Source organism: Monodelphis domestica, chromosome 2, assembly GCF_027887165.1.
Source record: "Monodelphis domestica isolate mMonDom1 chromosome 2, mMonDom1.pri, whole genome shotgun sequence".
Taxonomy (NCBI): Eukaryota; Metazoa; Chordata; class Mammalia; order Didelphimorphia; family Didelphidae; genus Monodelphis; species Monodelphis domestica.
In genome coordinates, this window is record NC_077228.1 from 304,062,002 (window position 1) to 304,083,140 (window position 21,139).

At 35.8% G+C, this 21,139-nt stretch overlaps 1 protein-coding gene across 2 annotated transcripts in view; it reads left to right on the top strand.

Moving 5' to 3' along the window:
- The first annotated feature begins 7,930 nt into the window (after positions 1–7,930).
- The window catches only part of HCRTR2 (hypocretin receptor 2), a 158,752-nt gene continuing 145,543 nt past the window's right edge, over positions 7,931–21,139 (top strand). The window contains exon 1 of one of the 2 annotated variants that reach the window (XM_056818433.1): positions 7,931–8,523. In XM_056818433.1, coding sequence (XP_056674411.1) covers positions 8,301–8,523 — 223 coding nt within the window. In that variant the 5' untranslated portion in view covers positions 7,931–8,300. The remainder of the gene's footprint in view (positions 8,524–21,139) is intronic. The other variant, XM_056818432.1, reaches the window with a different exon arrangement.

Sequence of the window (21,139 nt, forward strand, 5' to 3'; positions counted from 1 at the left end):
CTAAGTAGGTAATATTATGAATTTAATAGCTAAAAATAAATTCTAAAGAAGCATAATCCACAAAAAGACAAAGTGAAGTAATTGTTCAGCCCACAACAACTTAGAAAGTTGGCGCAATATATCTAGCACACCTGGGTAGAGGTAGAGCACAGTACACCAGGGCAGGCCCCATTCAGGCCCTATTGCATTAGACCCAGATGAGGAACAACAGCAAAGATTTCCAAAACTCTCAGCCACAGCTGACAAGTACGGTTGGACAACTGCTCCAGAGATTAGAGGGCTCTCTTTGTTGGTTCTAGGTGAAAGACTATCATCATATTGCCTATGAATAGAACCAGGTTAGAGTCTTGGGGCACAGTTGCAAGATGTGGAGGAGCACAAGCATACATGAGTACTTGTAGCAACAGTGAAGCAGAGGACCCTGGTCACAGTTCCAAGGGGTCAAAGGGTGCTCATGGTCACTCACAGACCAGAGCACAGGTTCAGAGAGTATTAACCACACCTCTTCTTATATCATACCACCTGTAAAAAATAAAGATACCCAGAGCCACCTCTAAAGGCAGTTGCACACAAAACCTGAAACTTGGAAAAGTTCTTCCTTCACCTTGGTTATAGAGCTCAACCTTGATAGTTTGTTTTTTTAACTAAACTAAAAGAATAGAAAAAAAAAGCTGGAAAGTGAGCAAACACCCACCAAAACAAAATGAAATTCAACATAGAAAATTATTTTGGTTACAGGGTAGACTCAAATTCAAAAGACAACAAAGTCAATACTACTGCATTCAAAGTGTCCAAGAAAAATAGAAATTGTTTTCAAGCAAAGAAAAATAAATGGAAGAACTCAACAAGGATTTAAAAATATAATAAGAGAGGAAGAAAATTTTTGGGAAAAGAAGTGAGTGACATGGGAAAATGATGAAAAAAGAGTCAAAATCTTGGTAAGGAGGCACAAAAATCCAAAGAAGAGAAGAATTTCTTTAAAAAGTAGAAATGACTGAATGAAAAAGACATTCAAAAATGCACTGAAGGGAAAAAAAAACTTCTTTAAAGACAGAATTGGCCTTTTGGAAAAGAGTTACCAAAAAATCACCAAGGAAAAGGACTCTTTACAAAGTAAAATTGGTGAAATGGAAAAGGAAGTACAAAAGTTCACTCAAGAAAATCATTTCTTAAAAATTAGAATTGAGAGTCAAAGTCAAAAGAATAAAAAAAAATAGAAGAAAATGTGAAAGAAATATCTCGTGGGGAAAAAATACAATTAACCTGAAAATAAATCCAGGAGAGATAATTTAAAATTTATTGAACTACCTGAAAGCCATGATAAAAAAAAAGATCTTAGACATCATCTTTCAAAAAATCACCAAGGAAAATTACCCTGATCTTCTAGAACCAGAGGGCAAACTAGAAATTGAATGAATCCACTAATCACCTCCTGAAAAAGAGATCCCCAAAGGAGTACTCCCAGAATATTATAGTCAAATTTCAGAATGCCAAGGTCAAGGAAATAATGTTACTAACAGTCAAAAAGAAACAATTCAAATATCAAAGAGCTACAGTCAGGATAACACAATAGTTAACAGCTTTTTCATTAAAGGATAAAAGAAACTGGAATATAAGATTCCAGAGGGCAAAAGATCTAGCATTCAACCAAGAATCACATATGGTATTTAATGGAATAGAGGATTTTGAAACATTCCTGATAAAAAGACCAAAGCTGAATCAGAAACTTGACACTTAAATAAAAGTCTCAAGAGAATCAAAAGAGGTAAATAGGAAAGAGAAATAAAAAGACATTCAATAAGTTTAACTATGTATATCCCTAATATAAGAAATAGCTTTTGTAATACCAAAGAACTTTATTATCAGGGCAGTTAGAGTTGTCATATATATAGACAGAGGGCAAGTGTGTGAGTTGAGTATGACGGTATGCCATAAAAATAAACTAAAATTAAGGTATGAGAAAGAGGAATGTATTGGGAGGAGGGGGAAGGGAAAAATAGAATGAGGAAATTGTTGCACATAAAAGAAGCATGAGAGAGCTTTTACAGGGGGAGAAGATGGGAAAAGTGGGTAGGAGAGCATCTGAACCTTACTCAAATCAGAATTGGTTCAGTGAGAGATGAACATACACAATCAACTGAATATAGAAAATTCTCTTACCCTTCAGGAGGGGGCAGAATAATAGAAGGGGAATGGGGTGGCTAGGAAAGTGGACAAATTGGGAAAAGTGGAGATCAGAAAGTAAATAAGGGTAAATAGGACAGAAAGTAATACACAGTAATCATAATGGTTCAAAAAAATTTACAAGTCTCTCTAATAAAGGCTTCTTTTTTCACATATGTAGAGAAATAATTTGAACATATAAGAATACAAACCATTCTCCAATTAACTGTTCAAAGGATATGAAAAGGCAGTTTTCAAGCAAAGTAATCAAACACTCTACAGTGATGTAAAAAAATGCTGTAAATCACTATCAATTAGAGAAATGCAAATTAAAACAACTCAGAAGTACCACTCTATACCTATCAGATTGGTTATTATGACAAAAAAGGAAAATGATAAAACTGGGGGGTAGTGGGAAAGTTGAGACATGAATGCATTATTGGGGGAGTTGTCCAAAGGGCTATAAAACAATACAAACTCTTTGATCTAGTAATACCATTACTAGGTTTGTTTCCCAAAGAGAAAAATAAAACAGAAAATGAGAAGAACCTATATGTACAAAAATATTTAAAGCAGTCCTTTTTAGGGGACAAATATTTGGAAAGTAAGTGGATACCTAATTGAGATATGACAATAAGTAATAGTATGTGATTGAAATGGAATACTGTTTTTTTCTGCAAGACATGATAAGTAAGGAAGACTTCAGAAAAACCTGGGAAGACTCATTTCAACTGAAGCAAAGTGAAATAAGACAACCAAGAAAACATTGTACAGAAAGACTTTACAATGAACTGCTGAGAATAAAAGCTATTCTCAGCAATGTAGTGATCCAAAACCGTCCTAAAGGATTCATGATAAAAAATGCCTTCTAATTCCAGAGGAAAAAAAAACAGACTGTATCTAGACCAAAGCAAATGTTTCCCTTTCTTATTTTTCCATTCAAGTTTCTTTCCACAAAAGGATTAATTTGGGGTAAAAAGTTTTACATGATTGCACACATAAAATCTATATGAGAATGCTTGCCATTTCAAGAGGAGGTGGAGAGTTTGGGGAAAGGGAGGAAGGGAGAGAATTTGAGACTCAATATTTTTTTAAATTGTCAGAAATTGTTTTCACATGAAATTTTGGGAGGGAGGTACACAACTCTAAAAAATAAAGGAAAAGAGATGAGTTGAAGGAAGTTAAACCTAAGAGCATCCTTAAAATTCTGGAATTTCTGATTTCTTCAGCTGCATAAATTCTTGTCCTGAAGTTTAGTTTTTCTTTCCTTCCATATGCCTTAATTTCTGCTAAATTCATACCCCAAACACGAGTGTTAAAATCAAAGGAGTGGTCTAAAATTTTAAAGAAAAAAAGTTAAAAATCTCTCTGCAGTCAGTCTAAGGGGAGTAACATTTTTAAAATTTTTGTTTTAGAGATACATTTTAGTTAGCTTAAGATTCTGAGATTTATAATATAATCAACGGCATGCATAAAATCACATTTTCATACAAGGGAAAACTATTTGAGCTGTGGTACTTTCTTTCTCCAAAATATTGTGGGACACCCATCCCTGTGTCTGTGATAAAGGATTTTAGAAATAAGAAACACATGAGGAAAGAATGGAAAAGTCTTTTAAAAGGTGCTTACATTTGATGGATTAAATGTCAAGAGTTTAAGGACTATATAAAGAGAATTACTGAGATATAGTCTTCATGTTCTATTACATAACTAGAAATAGTTTTGCCAGATTTAGTATTCCTGTAAAAAAGAGAGGGAGGGGATTGATAGATTGTTATATAGCAGATTTTTATATATGGGATGTTGTATGTCTAATTAAAAAACTTGATTAAATCATGAATGGGAGGAAATGACATACTTAGGTGGTCAAAATAAATGCAGAGAAATAGCATGGTATAAATGGATAAAATCAGGAAGGCCTATGTAAAATCCCAGCTCAGACACCTACTACCTATTGTAACAATAGACTCGAATCCAAGACTTCAATCCCCAGAAGTCTGTGCTCCACTTCCCCAGAATGCCCTCTAATCTCACTGAATTCTCACCTGGGTCGAGAACGAGATGGGGTATTTAAACCTGGTTGTGAATAGGCTCTGCCCTCTTTTTACTTCCACTTCAGAGCACACATGGCTCTCCACCTTGCAGGCAAGATGTTAATTGGTGTGTCTAGGCCTCTCTCTCTGGCCTAGACACGTGCTTTTCTTACTTATATATTCTTAGGTTCTCAATCTTAAATAAACCTCTAAAAAAATAATACTCCTTGCAGAGAGAAACAAATTTCTATCTTGTCTAAGTCTCCCCTAAAATTTTAATCTTTACACTATGTTACCTTGGCAGAATGTATTTAATCTCTCTCTATCTTGCTTTACTGCAAATGACTGGGTTGGGCTCTGTGGCAGCCAGGTTACTAACCTTCTGGCTCTAAATCTATGAGTTATGGTATGAAGTATCAATCAGAAAAAATATCTTAATTGCTTTGATTTTCCTCATTCATTTTTTCACTTTAATAAATTGTGATGCTTTATTGAAGGAAACTGACATAAAAAGATGAAAATGACATGCATGTTGACCCCAAACACCTTAAAAATGAATTAATTTTATCAATGCAGGGAAGTTGAAACAACTTATTTTTATGTTTTCATAGAAGGAGAAAGTATTGCTATTAAAAATCAAGTAAATATAGTACTGTCCACAGGGGGCAAAATAGTATAACATTTTTATCAATGACTTCGATTACTACAGAAGATATGCTTAGCAAATTTAAGGATTAAACTAATATAGAGGAGTAGATAATATATAGGAAAGCACCATCATAATTACAAAACTGTCAAAATTTCAAGATTGAAAGACAGAACCAAATCTAAAGACAGCATTTAATGTAAGATTGGGATAGCTAGGTGGTAGAGCATTGGTCCTGAAGTAAGGAAGACCTAAGTTCAAATTTGGCCTCAGACATTTACCTAGACACTTATGTGATCCTGGGCAAGTCAATTAACCCTATTTACCTCAGTTTCTTTATCTGTAAAATGAGCTGGATAAGGAAATGGCAAATCCCTCCAATATATTTTATCAAGAAAACTCCAAATGACATCATGAAAAATTAGACAGGACTGATATGATGCAATAACAACAACTATGAAAAATAATGTATGTAGATCCAAAAATCAAATACTTAAGTACCAAATGGGGGAGATAACAGGGTTTCAAAGGAAAGAATGCAAGACGTGGAGGTATCCTACTATCTGAGTTAGAATGCTAACCCCTCCCTTTCATATATGTGTAACCTTAGGCAAGCAAATTAAATTCAGTAGTATTCTGGACTCCCCTGGATTGAACCATTTGTTAAAATTTTAGTATGAATACTTATACCTCAGAAATCATAAGTGTTATAAATGAGGTATTAATTTATTAATTTGTTGATTGTCTAGACAATGCAGATTATTATTGTTTTAGTTGACTGTCTTTATTTCAAACATTTTGTGGGGGGGGATCTTTGTATAAACAAAGGAGAACAGCAAATGCCACTTGCAACATACTCCCTGCCTGGCATCTGTCCAGCCTCCAAGGATGAGCAAAATAAGTATACAATATAGAACAAAGGCCGTCATGCTTAATTAGAGACTGAAGCTATGGCTGATCATAGACTGACTGACTGAGGAAGAAAGATATAGTGTACAGAAGGGAATGGAGCAAGTCTGAATCAGAGTTGTGGAGCTGGTCAAGGCAGATCTGGTGGTCATAGGTTGGACATATCTTCAAAGAAACTGCACTCAGATTGCCAAACACAGCTTTAGAAATGAAGTCACTAGTTACTTCAGCTGTGCTCAAGGCCTGGCTGGGGTGCCATCAAGTCAATGTCACTTATGTTCCTGGCTAGCTACACACTAGTGGTGAAGAGTCCCAAATTAATTCTCCAAAAGTCATTCCTGTCAGGGGCAAAGTGGTAGGTGCCCCTCAACCACTACCCAATACCCAATAGGGATGGTGGCATCACTTGAGGCAGCCCTGAAGACCTACACACAGCCATAGCAGGGAGGCAGGCAAGCACCCACATTGTATTTTAAAATGAATAGTGCATAAATCCAGACAAATAAATGTTGAACCTTTACCAGAATACCAGTGAAACATCAGTTTCCTCAGTCAGAAGCTTGACTAGACATAACTTTTTTGATCCGGTGGCATTACTACATGATTACTACATCATGAAAAAGACCATCTGCCTATATAAAGATGAAGCTTTTCTAAGCTGCATTAGTAAAAGTACAGTGTTCAGAATATTGTCCATGATAGTCCTACTATACTCTGACTAATAAGAATACTGTTTGATTCTTGATAAGAAAACTGAAGAACTGGAATATGTCTAAAGGAAGGTAATCAGGTAATCAGAAAACTATAGTTGTCTTCAAATATTTAAAAGTCTATCACATAAAGATGGACTAGACTCTGTGTAGCCACAAGTGATGATAAAGCAATTCACTCATTTTACACAAAAGGAAAGTCATGCCAGAGATGTTAAATGAATTATTCAAGGTTGCAGAAGTATTAAATTGAAGAACTGGGATTTGAACTCAGGTACTTAGAGAGTACAAGTTTAAAGTCCTTTAAACTACATCATTTTGCAAAAATAGTATTCTTGAATGTGATGTGAAAAGAATCAAATTTCATTTCACTATAAAAAAGGACTTTTTAATGAATTTTCAAAAAAATTAGGGAGGCTGAAATAATAATAATGATCCCCCCATTACTAGAAGTATTAGAATATTTGCAAAATTGAGTTGAATCTTGACAGACAGTCTCTAAGATAAATTGTAAGGTCATTCTTTCATTGGTTAGGAAAGCAGATTACATAATACTAAGTTCCCTTTCAGCTAAAGGATTCTAGTAGTCTACATCATTTTCCTTGTTCTTCATTATGAAGACATGATCATACACTTTGGAGTAGTAAATGTGAAAAGCTCATAAAAGTATGTTCTGCCAAATCAGAAAACACTTAAACTGTCAAAAAAAGTTCTATATGTCATTGAAAATTCTTCCATTGTCCCACCTGAATGACAGTTGCATCTGTCATGCAGCCATTATTTCAGTGAGGGGATAAATCAGGTTAATATTTGAATTCACCATTGAGAATTCTTTGCTCATTCTAATATATCATTTTGAGAGCCTCCTTCAGGCTGAATGCAATATAGATCATCTTTTTAGGATGGCAAAACAAAGCTATGATCATTTTTATGACCTCTTAATGTCCTTCAAAGATCATTTAGATTTCACATGACACACCTTTGCAAAACATAAATTCATCTTAAATAAGTTCTCTGATTCGGAAATAGTCTCATCTACCAGGGAGAAGAAAAGCAAAAATCAAACAAAAAAGCACTCGGGCTTTAGGCAAGTGCTAAGTTAGGAAACTCAAGCATGTCTTGTTTTTCAAATGTTTGCCTTAAGTGGGTCTTAGATCATCGGGTTTGAGGAAGCCTGTGGCAGAATGTTTATGCTGTACCTAATGGATTGGTTAAGAAACTGACCTAAAGCACAGGCTAATCTTACATCTACATGCTTACCATGGCCACATACATTTAAAGATGTATGTGCGTGCAGAAACTGTTATGTGAGAGTACGGAGAAGAGTAAGGTACCTGTAAAAATTCTTATAGAGAATAAGATTTGGATCACTTCAATTGCCTCTCCCTTCTCTTTAGTTTTCCTAGTGCCCTTTCTACCCCTCCCCTCTCCAGAAGGGAGAATGCTGGAGGCTGAGGGGCTGAGGACTCAGTGCTTGAACGGTCGGCTTCAGTCTCTGCTGTACTTGCGTTCTCCTCCTCCTAGTGTCACTGCTGCAGCCTTGAATGCTGGCTCCTTGTTCCCTCTGCTGCCTCCGTGCTCCAGCGCAAACCTGTCTGGAAAACCAACGCAGCAGAGGCAGAGGCGGGTGGCGGGAGGAGAAGTTCTCTAGGCAAAGTCTCTGAGTGGCATTGGCTCGGGAAGTTTTCACGTCATTTGCTTTCCTTCTCCTCCCTCCCTCAGCCTCCCCCTGCCTTGCCACCCCCCGCCCCCCGCCGCGAACCCGGAGCGCCCATGGAGCAGGTGGTGAAGAGGAACCCGAGCTTGCAGCACTGAGAACCCCCGGACCCGGAGCCAGTGATGTCTGGTCCCAAACTGGAGGCTTCCCCGCCTTGTCGGAACTGGTCATCTTGTCCAGAGCTCAACAGGACTCGGGAGCCTTTAGGGAATCTCTCGCTCTATGACGATGAGGAATTGCTGCGCTACGTGTGGAGAGAATACTTACACCCCAAAGAATATGAATGGGTTCTGATTGCTGGCTATATCATCGTATTCATCGTGGCGCTCATTGGCAATGTCCTGGGTGAGTGTCCCCCTCGGGCAGCTCTCCAAAGGACTGTCACCTTCTCTCTGCCCGAGGTTGTGCAAGGTCCCTTTACACCACTGTGATCGCCTGGGGAATAGACACAAAGAGGTCTGAGTGTTAATGGCTTTGGTCAGGGCGGGCTTTCTCCAGCTTGGTGAAAAAAGTTTCCTGTTTGACTAACCAGAGGGAATTGCACTGAAATCTTGTCTTTTCATTGTTGTGCAAGGGGAAATTATTCCTTCTTCATCTCTCATCCTTTCCCTTCTCATTGCACTCCACCTGACAAAAAACTCTCTGGGGACTAAGAGAGGTGACTCCCTGACTAAAGGTTTGAAACTTGTTTAGAGAAGGAAACTAGACGTCTTATTATTACTGAAGCTGGGTGCTTCTCCAGTTCAGTTGAGTATCAAAGATGTGTGCTACTTTCAGCCCAGACCTGCCCTCTTAAGGAAAGGGCTCACTTGGGCTTCTAAAGTCACAGAGCGGTTCCAGGAAAGGCCGATTGCCCTTTGCTAGTTCTTAGCAGCAGCTGCCCACTGGGGGGCAATTGGTAATTGGGGGGGGGACAACGGCGGGAGGTAAGGAAAAAGCAGGGAACATCTTCCTCAAGGAGTGGACCAGAAAAGAGTAAGAACAGGGTGATGGGGTGGTATCTGAGAAAAAGTCTCATCCCTCCATTGCAGAGATTATCTGATGACCATATTTCATATTGTGCAGGATTTGTATTAGTTACTGTTGAGGATACAGGAGCCAGAAAGGACAGAAATGAAGCAACCAGCTAAGTCTGAATTTCCCTGTCTCTTCTCCTTTTGTTCAAGTGCAGGTGGGAGTGAGGGGTGGGAGGTAGAGTGTGTCTGTGATCTGCGGAAACCCACAATACTCTTCTTTTCCAAGGGGAAAACCTTTGGACTGTAGGTGAGACTGGGGTGGGGCAGGGAAGAGTTAAAAAATGAGATTGAAGAAAAATTTGCAGAGAGCTATAGATGTGCAATGGAATTCTTTCAAATGTCCAGGACAGGGGTGGGTGGAGGAAGGTTTGATTAGTACTTAATCAGGAGAATGTGGTGGATTAGATATAGATTGCCCTGAATAGATATTAGGAAATGGAAGGAAGAGAGAAGGGCAGGTAGGCTAGAGTGAAGTGTTGGGTGTGTTGGAAGCTAAAGGCTAGGAATACATTGAGATTGAGGAGAACAGTAAACTATCAGCAAGTTTTCAGCATTAATCTGATGATGCCCTCTGTCCTTAAGTGGGCTACCCTGGGTTGAAAAGCATTTCATGGGCAAAGGTAGGGCTAGACTGATATTCTAGAGAAAATGAGCAGGTTTATTATTTTATAAGACATATCAAAATACCTATGAGTATATGAGTATGCTCTTAGTCTATCTCTAAGCTGAAAATTTCCTCTTTTTAATGCATACACATAAACATACATATATATGCATGCATGCATATATGCATATGGTAATTTAATACACAAACAAATTTTAACATCTATTCAGCCAGGATGGAATTATTGGCAGCACTAATGCCTATGAATGTTGGCATAGTTTGTACTATGTAACTAAACTGCTGTTTATGCTACTCCCATCTTCCTTTCACTCACTTTCAAAATCACAGAGTTTCAGGTGTGGTGACTACACTTGATCATTGCACACATCATAAAAGGAAAGAGTTAATGGAATCCCCCTCACTCTCCCAGGCTCTGAAATATCCATGATGTGATAATGAGTTCCCAGTATTCAACTATATCCATGTGCAGCTATTGTCAATGAATAGCTTTCATTGACTATCTGGCTATCTCCTTACTAAAACTTAGCTACTGAAGAATATGAATGATCTGCAATGAGAATTTACTATGTTGAGGATACAAGTAAAGTTGAAAGGAATTTTGATGTTATTAAGCCAACTCCTTCCCTTCTTATTGTTTTTAATACTTATATTAAAATCATTTCCCCCTAAGTTCTCCACTTCACCCTTCTCCTTGATTCTTCTCAATGGCTGAGGGAAAACAATGATATCTTTATTTCTTACCCTTTTGTGGTATGTTTGTATGATTAGGCAAGTTTTTATTTCAAGGCTTAGGAAATGCATGCTGTAGTAACTTTGCCTGTTGCAAATTTCTGGGGAAATAGAAAGAGAGCACTGTCCACAAACCTGGGTGCTGAAAAAAAAACTAGGGAGAGATGAAGGGGGAGGGAGAGAGGGGGGGAGGGAAGAAGGAAGGAAGGAAGGAAGGAAGGAAGGAAGGAAGGAAGGAAGGAAGGAAGGAAGGAAGGAAGGAAGGAAGGAAGGAAGGAAGGAAGGAAGGAAGGAAGGAAGGAAGGAAGGAAGGAAGGAAGGAAAAAAGAAGAAAAGGAAAAATTACCTAGAGTTATTTCACCCTCAAGATATTGGGAGTTATTGTCCTATTGACAAGAAAGTGCAGAAATCCTCTGTAGCTGAACTGAAACCTCTTCTTTACACAGCCATTCCCTGAAAGTTGATGGGGTTTAGGTTTGACATTTAAACAAATGAGCAGTGTCATTACTCATAGGCAACTTCCTGCTCTTTGATGTCACTGTCAAATTTGCAAAACGGATTAGATAGAGAATTGCCTTTTTTTGCCTCTTGTGAAGTAATTTTATGCAGAGAATGACAGGACAAGAAAGCACATCATTCACTCAATATAAAGAGACAACATTAGATATGAAGGTGAAATATCACCATATAGTAAGATTTAATCAACCTCTTTTCAGGTTCCATTCACTGTTTCTTTTTCAAATGACTTGGCTACTAGGAAACTTTAGCCTTGAGAACTCACTAATTTAATGCTATCATCTAGAAAACATTTCCTTTACAACATCCTTCTGGGAAAACAGCATATCAGGACTCTCTCTTTGCATATTAGAGAAGCAGATGAATTCTGTCATTGGTCTCCCCTTTTTACAGAGGCTCTTAATTTCTACTTCACAAATACACAGTACCTTGATTTCAGTCCTTTCTCTATTAATTGCTATATCCAGATTTAGTCAAAAGAGGGAAGACCATATCATTGCAATTTCATGAAGTTATAAATAACTAATAAAACTAAATGTGTCACCTTTCTCAGGCAAAGGAAAAAAAATGCACCTTTAACTGTGGAGTTTCAGCCATTATAGATCTGGCCATTGGACTAGGTAGACCTACAGGGGAGCTTTTTTTTTTTAAATGAAGAACCTTCTGAGTGACCTAGAGTTTCACAGAATAAATTACCACCTACTCTCCCAGCTCAGAAGGCAAGCTTTGAATGTAACCATAGAAGCAGAGTCATTCATTATTAATTCTACAAACATTTATTAAGCAGTTACCACATGCATAGATACTGTTAGGTACTGTTGAGTACAAAAAATGCCAGCAATAGATTTTTGTCAGGCTGGCAAAATGGAAAGTATGTGAGACTTTAATTCAAGAAGATCCAGCTCTGAAACTCCTGTCTGACACTTATTAACTTTGTTACTATAGGAAAGATAATTTAACTCCCTCAACTCTTACTTTCCTCTTCTGTAAAATATGAATAATAATCACCATAGTCAAGAATGTCATAATGTTCAACTGAGATAACATATGTAAAACACTTTGAAAACCTTAAAGCACTAAATGTCATTTTTTAATATTATTTCTCCTTAAATTCATGAGGAGAGCTAGGAGACCTGGATTCTAGTCTTGTCTCAGTGTGTGACCTTGAACAATAATAACAGTGCTACTGAAAATGTAAGATTTTATCAATATGGATTGTTCCATATTAGATTAATAAATTCTACATGCCTTAGTAAATGATATTCAAGAATCAATATAGAAACTGATACTTAACCAATCATTTATAAAGCACTAATACATACCAAGCATTGGGGATCAAAAGAGAGAAATTAAACAGTCTCTGCCCTGAAGGATTGTGTATTTGACTAAGGAAGACAACCCACACTTAAAAAATTAGATAGTTAAATGGACAGATAGATAGATAGATAGATAGATAGATAGATAGATAGATAGATAGATAGATAGATAGACGTGTATATATAATCAATTACAACTGAACATTTATGGCAGGGGGTTCTAGCATCTGGGAGATAATCAGAAAAGGCTTCATTTAAAAATGAAAAAATGTTTGAGCCAAGTTGTCAAGGAAACAATGGATTCTAAGAGGTAGAGATGAGGTATTAGTTTATTCTAGGCAAAGAGAATATCAGTAGAGAGGCATAAAGGCAAGAGATGAAGTAATATGTATTATAGGAGATGAAATAGCAATAATGACTTCAGTTGGACTGTGTGTGCAGCGAGCTTCTAGGGACAAACATATTGCTCATCCGTTTCCACATACTTTGATGATGCATGATTTCTTATGTTTATGTAATGCTTTGTGATTTGTAAATCACTTTCCTCAGCTCAACCCTATGAGGAAAGTAATGAACATACTGTTGTCTGCTCCTCACCTCTCTCTCACACTCATACAGAAAAATTAGGAAACTGAGTTTAGAGAGGTTAAGTTGTTTGGCCAAGATCAACTAATTAATTAGTTACAGAGCAAGAACAGCTGAATTCATACTCCAAGTACTGACTTTTTCCAACTGTAATATGAGGACACTATTTTAGGATCCTTAGTTTCTGAATTTTAATGTAATTTGAAGATCATCTAGCTTTGACCCTCCCCTATTTTAAAAGGAGAGCATAAAAAGAAATAGAATTGGAAATTAGCATAAACCACTAATAAAGTTAATACTTAATGCACATATCTAAGCATGCTGTATTATATTAAGGGTGAAAAATGTTTATGGCCTTAAAACTGTTAGTGCTAATAGTATTCTTTTGCTTCTAAATTGTAATATAGTTTGCTAATCAAGGATTTATAGAAGCAGAGCTGTAACAGTGTTACCAGGCATTTAAGATATTTTTCTGTGAATTTCTCTTCTTTATCATTATTCATCATCTTTGTATTACTATATTGCCTAGAATGTTTTGATGATGTAATATGTTAAATGAAAATGTTTGAATGGATTTAATGGATTTTATATATATATATATTTTTTTCTTTCCATGTATATCTTTGTATATCAATCCAGTCAGCTACAATCAGCCTCACAAAAGCAAACACGCTTTTCCCCAGAAGCCAGTGACAACAGTGTGGGTCATTCATTCATGAATCCTCATTCATTCACTGATTCATTCATTTCATATTAAAGGATCATATGATTTAGAGCACAAGAAACTCTATCAGTGCAACTTTTCATTTTACACATGAGAGTCTTGTATTTCACAAAGACAAAATAACTTATGCAAGGTCACTTGTGAATATTGGCATTCATTTATGCAGTAAATATTATTGAAAATATATAAGGAAGACCACATTATAAAAGACAGTATTGGGAAAATCAGCATACTGTCTTTCCTATTCTAAATACTGGAATTACCATATAAGGAAAATTATATATAATTATAAATATGCTTATAAATAACTAATTATGAAAAGAGAATAAATAATAAATTCTATGAATTAAAAGGAAGGAAAATTCCCTATGGAAAGAGTGATCAAAGTGTCTTTTGTGTAAGAGGTATAATTTGATGCAATATAATATATGTATGTTTGTATGTATCTAAATCCATATACATTCTATACATATTTATATATTTAAATGCATACAAATACATATTTATATTGTGTGTCTATGAGTATTTATGTGTAAGAATGTGGTTAGGTAAGCACTCCATTTAAGGTATCATGTGAACAAAAACTGTGTTTTGGTAATATGCATGGAATTTTCCTGGCAGTAAACCAGTCTGGGTAGAGCAGAAGGATAGTAGATGATAGGCTATAGTCAGAAATATAGGGTCTTGAATGCCTAGTCAAGTTGTTTGGACTTTATTTCTGTAGTCAATAGAAAACTATTTAATATTTTTCATAGAGTTGTAACATGGTGAAAGATGAATTCTAGGAAAATTAGTTTGGAAGTTACATTCATAATTGATTATGATGGGAAAAGGGGAGTTTTCGAAGCAGAGATACCTTCAAAACAGAGAATCTTGGCAGTAATCTTAAAGATCATCTAATTTACTACCAACCTGAAGCTTGAGTTGCCTAATACATCCAAAAATAGTCATTGATCCTTTGCTTGGAAACCTGATATAATGAACTCTCTTCCTTCTAACAATAATACATTTATTTAGTTATAGGGAACTCAATTAGAGATCCCTTCTTTACCTTGAGTAGTTCTATTTCCCTGCAACTTCTATACTATTCTTTGTTATTTTCTATAGAGTTACATAGAATAAACATAATCTCAGTCCTATGTAACAGTTCTTCTGCTATTTCAAGAGATATTTTGCTTCTGTCTTCTTGTTTGGCTAAAAAAAATCAGGACTTTAAATCAGTTCTTGAGGTAAGACAATAAATTTAGCACTAAACCTTTCAACTAATCCAACCCCTTCTTTTTACAGGTGAGAAAAATGAGCCTCTAGAGTGGTTAAATGATTCAACCTTGTCTACAGTGTGAAATAGAAAAGGTAGCATTCAAACTCAGGTCCTCTGATGGGAGATACTGTGCTTTTCCCATGCTTTCACTGGACTGATCTGGCTCAGGATCTTTGTTGCCTCTTTAATATAGGTTCCAGCTTGTTAATGTTCCTTATAAAGGTTCATACTCAGAACTAAATGTACCATTCAAATGTTATTTGACCAATTTAGATTATGTACACCTCTCACTTTCCTCATTCTGGATATATTTCTTAAGGCATTGTAACAATGTCTTCTAAATCAAAGAGCCTCATCACCAGATTGGTCACAGGATGATGGATTTTTATTCCATAGCAATTGTTGAAGGTCATATGTGACAGAGTGGTTGCAATCTGTGTCAGTGGAGGTAGTATCTACTTCCAAATAACTACACATTTTTGAATTATTGAAATGAAATATTATGTTATCTTTGAGTTGTTAAATTACACCATTGAGTCATCTTGAGGTAGTCCTTTACATGGTCAAGTCTTTCCTGCCACTCAATTTTGACTTGCATGAACCATTGTCCAGGTTGTTTTATTTTTACAATTTTGAATATAAATGTAAGAATTTTCATTATCTCTATTTAATTTTCACCAACTTTTTTATTATGCCAAATTATTTCATGATTTGGTACTACAGTGTTTTAGCTATATCTTCTAACTTTTTTGCTAGAAATTTTGTTAAGCATGTCATTATACTTTCATTCAAATCAATGAAAATATTGAAAAATTGGATTAAAGTCAGAGCCCCAAGGCTCTCCACTTGAGACCTTATTCCAATGAAATCTAGGAATCTAGTTACATATTTAGGGTTAAATTGGACTAATTCTATATTAACAACCAGGATATATTAATTTTTATAAAGGTATGACACATGTCATTTTTTTGATCTCCCAATTTAGAAAAGTTGTAATTAAATTAGATTAATATATCATGTATTATGTGAACAAATCCATATTAGTTTTTCTGAATCTATGAAAAAGATCTTAGCTTTATCCCAATTAAATTGCATTTTATATCCAATCTTATTCTCTTATCTGTCATTAAAGTTGTTTCTCTATGTGCAGAAGGATGAATTGTTCAATAAGACTATTCAGAAAGATATTAGGTATTTTGCTTTAGGTAAAGAGCATCCTCCACTGGCTTTATGAACAATTGAATTTTCCCATCACTGTACATCATGGCTCTTGTGGAAAGGAAAACTGAAACAAATTTTGGACTTTCTGTCACTCAGGTGGAACAAGCAGTTGGAATGTTAGAAGATATTGAAAAGAATGACAGTTGGTCTGGGGACTCTTCCTGGCCTTCAGATTGGAAGGAGCGCTCTCTCTCCCTGTCTCTGGATAGAAGTTCCTCTATTCCTGATTTTCCCAACTGTGTGCTCCACCTGGATTCATGTGATCATGTCATTGAACAAAAGGATTTTAGGGGAGCGGTTTGAACTGTAAGGTGGATCTTTAGGTGTGTCAACCTGAAGAATCAGGCTCAACCAGCTCTGAAAGTCAGAATCTTTTCTTCCTCTTGCTGTCTACTGCTAAGACTTTGAACTTAAGAAAGCTAGCACAGATTAGCATAGAGAGTAATAAAAGAAATCCTTCACCAGCCTGGTCTCAGCTCTAAAGCTGAGAGAGACTCAAACCCAATCTGGAAAAAAGAATAGGGAACCCCTCTTCCCTCAACCCTGATATCTTCCTGATCCAAACTTATTATTAAATTCATCTTTATTTAAATAAATCACACTCAGATAAGAGGACTGTCATTTCAGGGGACATAGAGGGAGCTGAACCCAAGGACAGTCATTCAACCATAAAGGGTCCTTATTGGAACTCTGTTGGGTGACCTGAGGGGTGGGGGGAGGCTTGTCCCTCAGGAGGGTCCGTGTTTACCTGCCCTGGTGTATCTTCAACTTTAATCAATAGAGAAGACATCCCCTCAGGCTATCATAGGTAGCCCATTTCTAGGGAACCCCAATTTTCAAAGATAATCTCTTAGCAGGGAGTATCTTTTTCCATTTTCCTCACTGGCAGCCATATCCCTTCTCTCTCTTCAACTCCTCCATTCCCTGTTACAAACCTTCCTTACCCCCTGTAACTCTTCAATCCTCTACAATTCTTTTAATTATTACAGTTTTGGCAGAGCCAGCTACATTTTCCAGCTTATTTTGCTAAAAAATTATGGAAAAGAAGGCAGTTGGAGGTGCCAGAGGAGTTTCAGAGAAAAGGGGCCTATATACATTTGAAAAGCCTGTGTGACTGTGAAAAGTAGCCATTTTGAGAACAGTATTGAGTGCAGCGAATCTGCCTAGCAACACCACAGCCAATAAGAAACCACTCCTCAAGGGTGGAGGCAATTCTTAAAGGGCCAGACTTAAAAACATTTTTTTTCCCTTTGCAAAAGGCTTGTCAAGATACAAGATAGCAAAGAAATTATTACTTGCCATGGGTTATCTAGCCTTAATTGGACATTTGTTTTATATGTTTTACAACTTATTTTTTTGTCAAGATTCCAGATTATATTTATTTTCTGCTTAACATCTATGAAAGTTTTCAATGGCTGAAGATTAGTATTAGATCACTTGATTTTATTCATTCCCACATATGCTGTAGTATTATTCTCCTTAATCCAATTATACTATGGCCTGAAAAAAATATGTGCATCTAATTTATGGGAAAAAAGCAAAAGACAATGAAATGGCAGTGATGATTTTAGTCATGAAGGAGGAGATGACACAACTAAAGCAAATGATTAATCAACTAACTGAGGAGAAACAAAGTTGCAAAGATATTAATTCACAACAAGACATACTTAAAAATAACAAGGTAGCTGAGCAAGAAAAGACAGATGGGGCTGAAGAAGGAATACCAATATTGCCACTAAGAGATCAAACAAGTCTACAACCAGACAACAGCATAATTCATATTAAAACACATAAGTCGTTTACAGCAGCAGACCTTGAAAGTCTGGAAAAAAGGATGCCTTCCTGGTTTTCAGAGCCTGTGTGATGTTTGAAAGAATTTAAAAGAGCAATTAGACTTTATGATCCAAATTTCTAGGACATTCTTCTCTCAGAATTATTTTCAAAAAGGGAAAAGCAACAATTTATTGATGAAACTAGAAGCAATCCAAATTTAATATCATGGCCAGAGGAAGGAACAGACTTAGAGTTATCTAATAATGCAAATCTATGTTATCTAAAAAAGGCCAGAGAATATCTATTAGAGCCAATGAAAAGTTTTTCAAAAAGAGAAGATACTTGGGGACAATTTGAGAAATTGAGACAGAGAGTGGGGAACATCCATCAAAGTTCCTCGATAGGGTGATTGAAGTAGCAGAGGACACATGTGCTTGGATTTGAAAATTTAAATGAACAACATCTCCCAACACATAAGGAGACAATTTGTGAAAGGCAGTAACACACCTATTAGATCATATTTTAAACTTCAGTGACCAGACTGGGAAACACTAAGTCTGGAAGATTTAAGAAAAACTGCAACTTACATATTCACAGATCATAAAGAAATTCTAGAGGAAAAGGATGAAATAATAAAAGAGCTTAAAACCAAACTCAAGGAGGCAAATAGCACAATTAAACATAAAGAAATTGAAAAAATAAAAAATGTAGCCACTCTGCAGTCATGCAAACCCACAAGAAATTACACACAAAACAATCAAAAGAGAAATGTACCCACATGTTTCCTTTGCAGGAAATTGGGACACATGGTTCGAGACTGCTATTTAAAGGCACAATTAGTCCAAGTTAATAATAAAAGAGGTCCTGGAAAAACAACATGAAGTATTTTTATTTATATTTATTTTTATCAATATCCTTATTCATTCTAAGTGATCTATAAGATTCTCTAATGACAAAATCACTTCTATGTTTCCTTTCACTGAGTTTCACAGAAATGTTCTTTGCCATGTTTCTTCTATGTGGTTTATGGGTTCCATCACGGGAGTATTTAATGTTTTAATATGCCACATACCCCAGATTTTTATGGATTATGCTCTGACTGAATAAGGTATATCCAACTAGAGTTATATCCTAGATATTGATTCATCCTACCAAGTCTCAGTGAAAATTAAGAGGGAAATTTCTCAATTTTGTTTCCTGAGTTCCTGAACATCTGAAATGATATTGTTCTATTGTTCTTCTTCATATTTACTTCCATAGAATTCACCTTGGTGAATGTATAGGGATTTTTTTCTCTCTTCCTTTTTTTTCAACTTAAAGAATTTTGAGAAGCCTTAAAATACAATGTTCAAATACATTCTTATTAGCTCTTAATATGTGAACTCCATCCCTGTCAAGGAGTCTGCCGGTCCTGTATTTTAACCTTGAGTTAAGAAATAAAAATCCTTTTTATTAGCCACAAAATTATGCAGATGTTTTACTTCCATAAATAGTAAGGAAAATAGAAAAGAAACAATTTATGCCCCTATTATCTTTAGTTTCTTGCCTGAAACTACATTATCTTTGCCAAAACTTTCTAGGTACCTACTAGTAGCAATGCCCATATGAATCACCAGAAATGGGAGTTAGTTATCTAGTAAGTTCTATAAGGTTCTCTACCATATTTTGAATACAAGTTTCAGGAAGGAATAAGATTTTCTACAGATATTACTGAGTCAGTCAACAACTTTCTTGGTATCATTGATCAGACACTGAACAAGCATTGCTCTTGTCTTCTGCTGAGAAAAATATCTTCATCTACATTCTTGTTGAGTCTTTTTCTTAAGCCCTTAGTTCTTTATTCTGTTCCTTCTACAAATTTCTTTCAAAGAAAGTAGAATTAAAATATGTAGCATCTTTTCCTGTAATGTTCAGTCAGAGAAGCTTGAAGTGCAAGGTCTCAGCAAGACCTAGCTCCAATGGTTCTACTTTATCATTCATTGAAAGAGAAATAGATACTTTTTCCTCAGAGCTCCCTCCAAATATAAATAAATGTCAGCCACCTAATAGGCTATGTGACTAAAAAGACAAAAAATAATAACTGCCCTCTAGTAATTTGTGTGCTAAATATATGAGACAAAACATCTCAATGACTCAACAACAAAAGCCATTTCTTAATTTTTAAATTTCTTAAGTATTAAAGAAACTCATTTTTTGCTGAACATTGCTTAACTTATCTTTTCTAACCTATCCTGACTTGCCAACTATATTCTTCTTCAGTCTTTCTTTTAAGCCAATAAGTCTTAATCTTATTCCATTTGCAAGTTCTTTTCAGAGAAGGTAGAAACAAAATCTAGACCTGTAGAATTTTTGCCTTCATTTCTTACTGATTTCTTTTCCCAAAATTTTACTACTCACTTTTAATGTCTAGTTTTCTTCGAGTCCTATCCTTTTTATATAAACTTAAAGATTCCTTTTCTTTCTTATTCAGCTTAAGTCATTCTATTTAACTTCCTTTTCCTACCCCAATCTTCCAGAAAAGCTGTAAGTATAAGACCTCAGGATTCATCTACTCAAACCTCTTCATTGTATAGAGACCCAGAAAGAGTACTTGCCCAAGGCTGTAAGTGGTACTTTGTAAATCCACATCCACCATCCCTGTATAGTGATTAGACAATTATACAATCACATGTCCCTGGACTTTCTAATTTTCTTCCCCAGATCCACCATAATAGGCAAGATTATACTAGGACTTCTAAAACTTTTCTTAGTTCTCTATCTTTGAAATTTACTTGTTTTTTCTATCCCATGTCCTCAAATCTCAGAAATCTTATTAAAACAAATATGTTTACTATTCAAATATGAAATTGTAATTAAGATTCCAGAAATCTGCTTAAATAGTATAAGAAGTAGAAGATACTATTAGATAATTATTCGTGCAAAAAGAATCTTTGGGTTTTATATAGTTTTCATATTCAATATGAGTCAATTGTATAGTATAGTAGCCCAAGAAGCTAATGCAATCACAGGCTATGTGTAGAAAGGAAGAATTGAGAATGAAGGAAGCAAGAGTCCCACTGAAATCCACTCTGGATAGATGATATCTGGCAGATTACATTTTGTTCTTGGAATGACATTTGACAAAAGGGCATTAATAAGTGGGAGAGTAACTGGAGGAGTTTAGCAAATCTTTCTTTGGTGAAGAACTTTTAGATA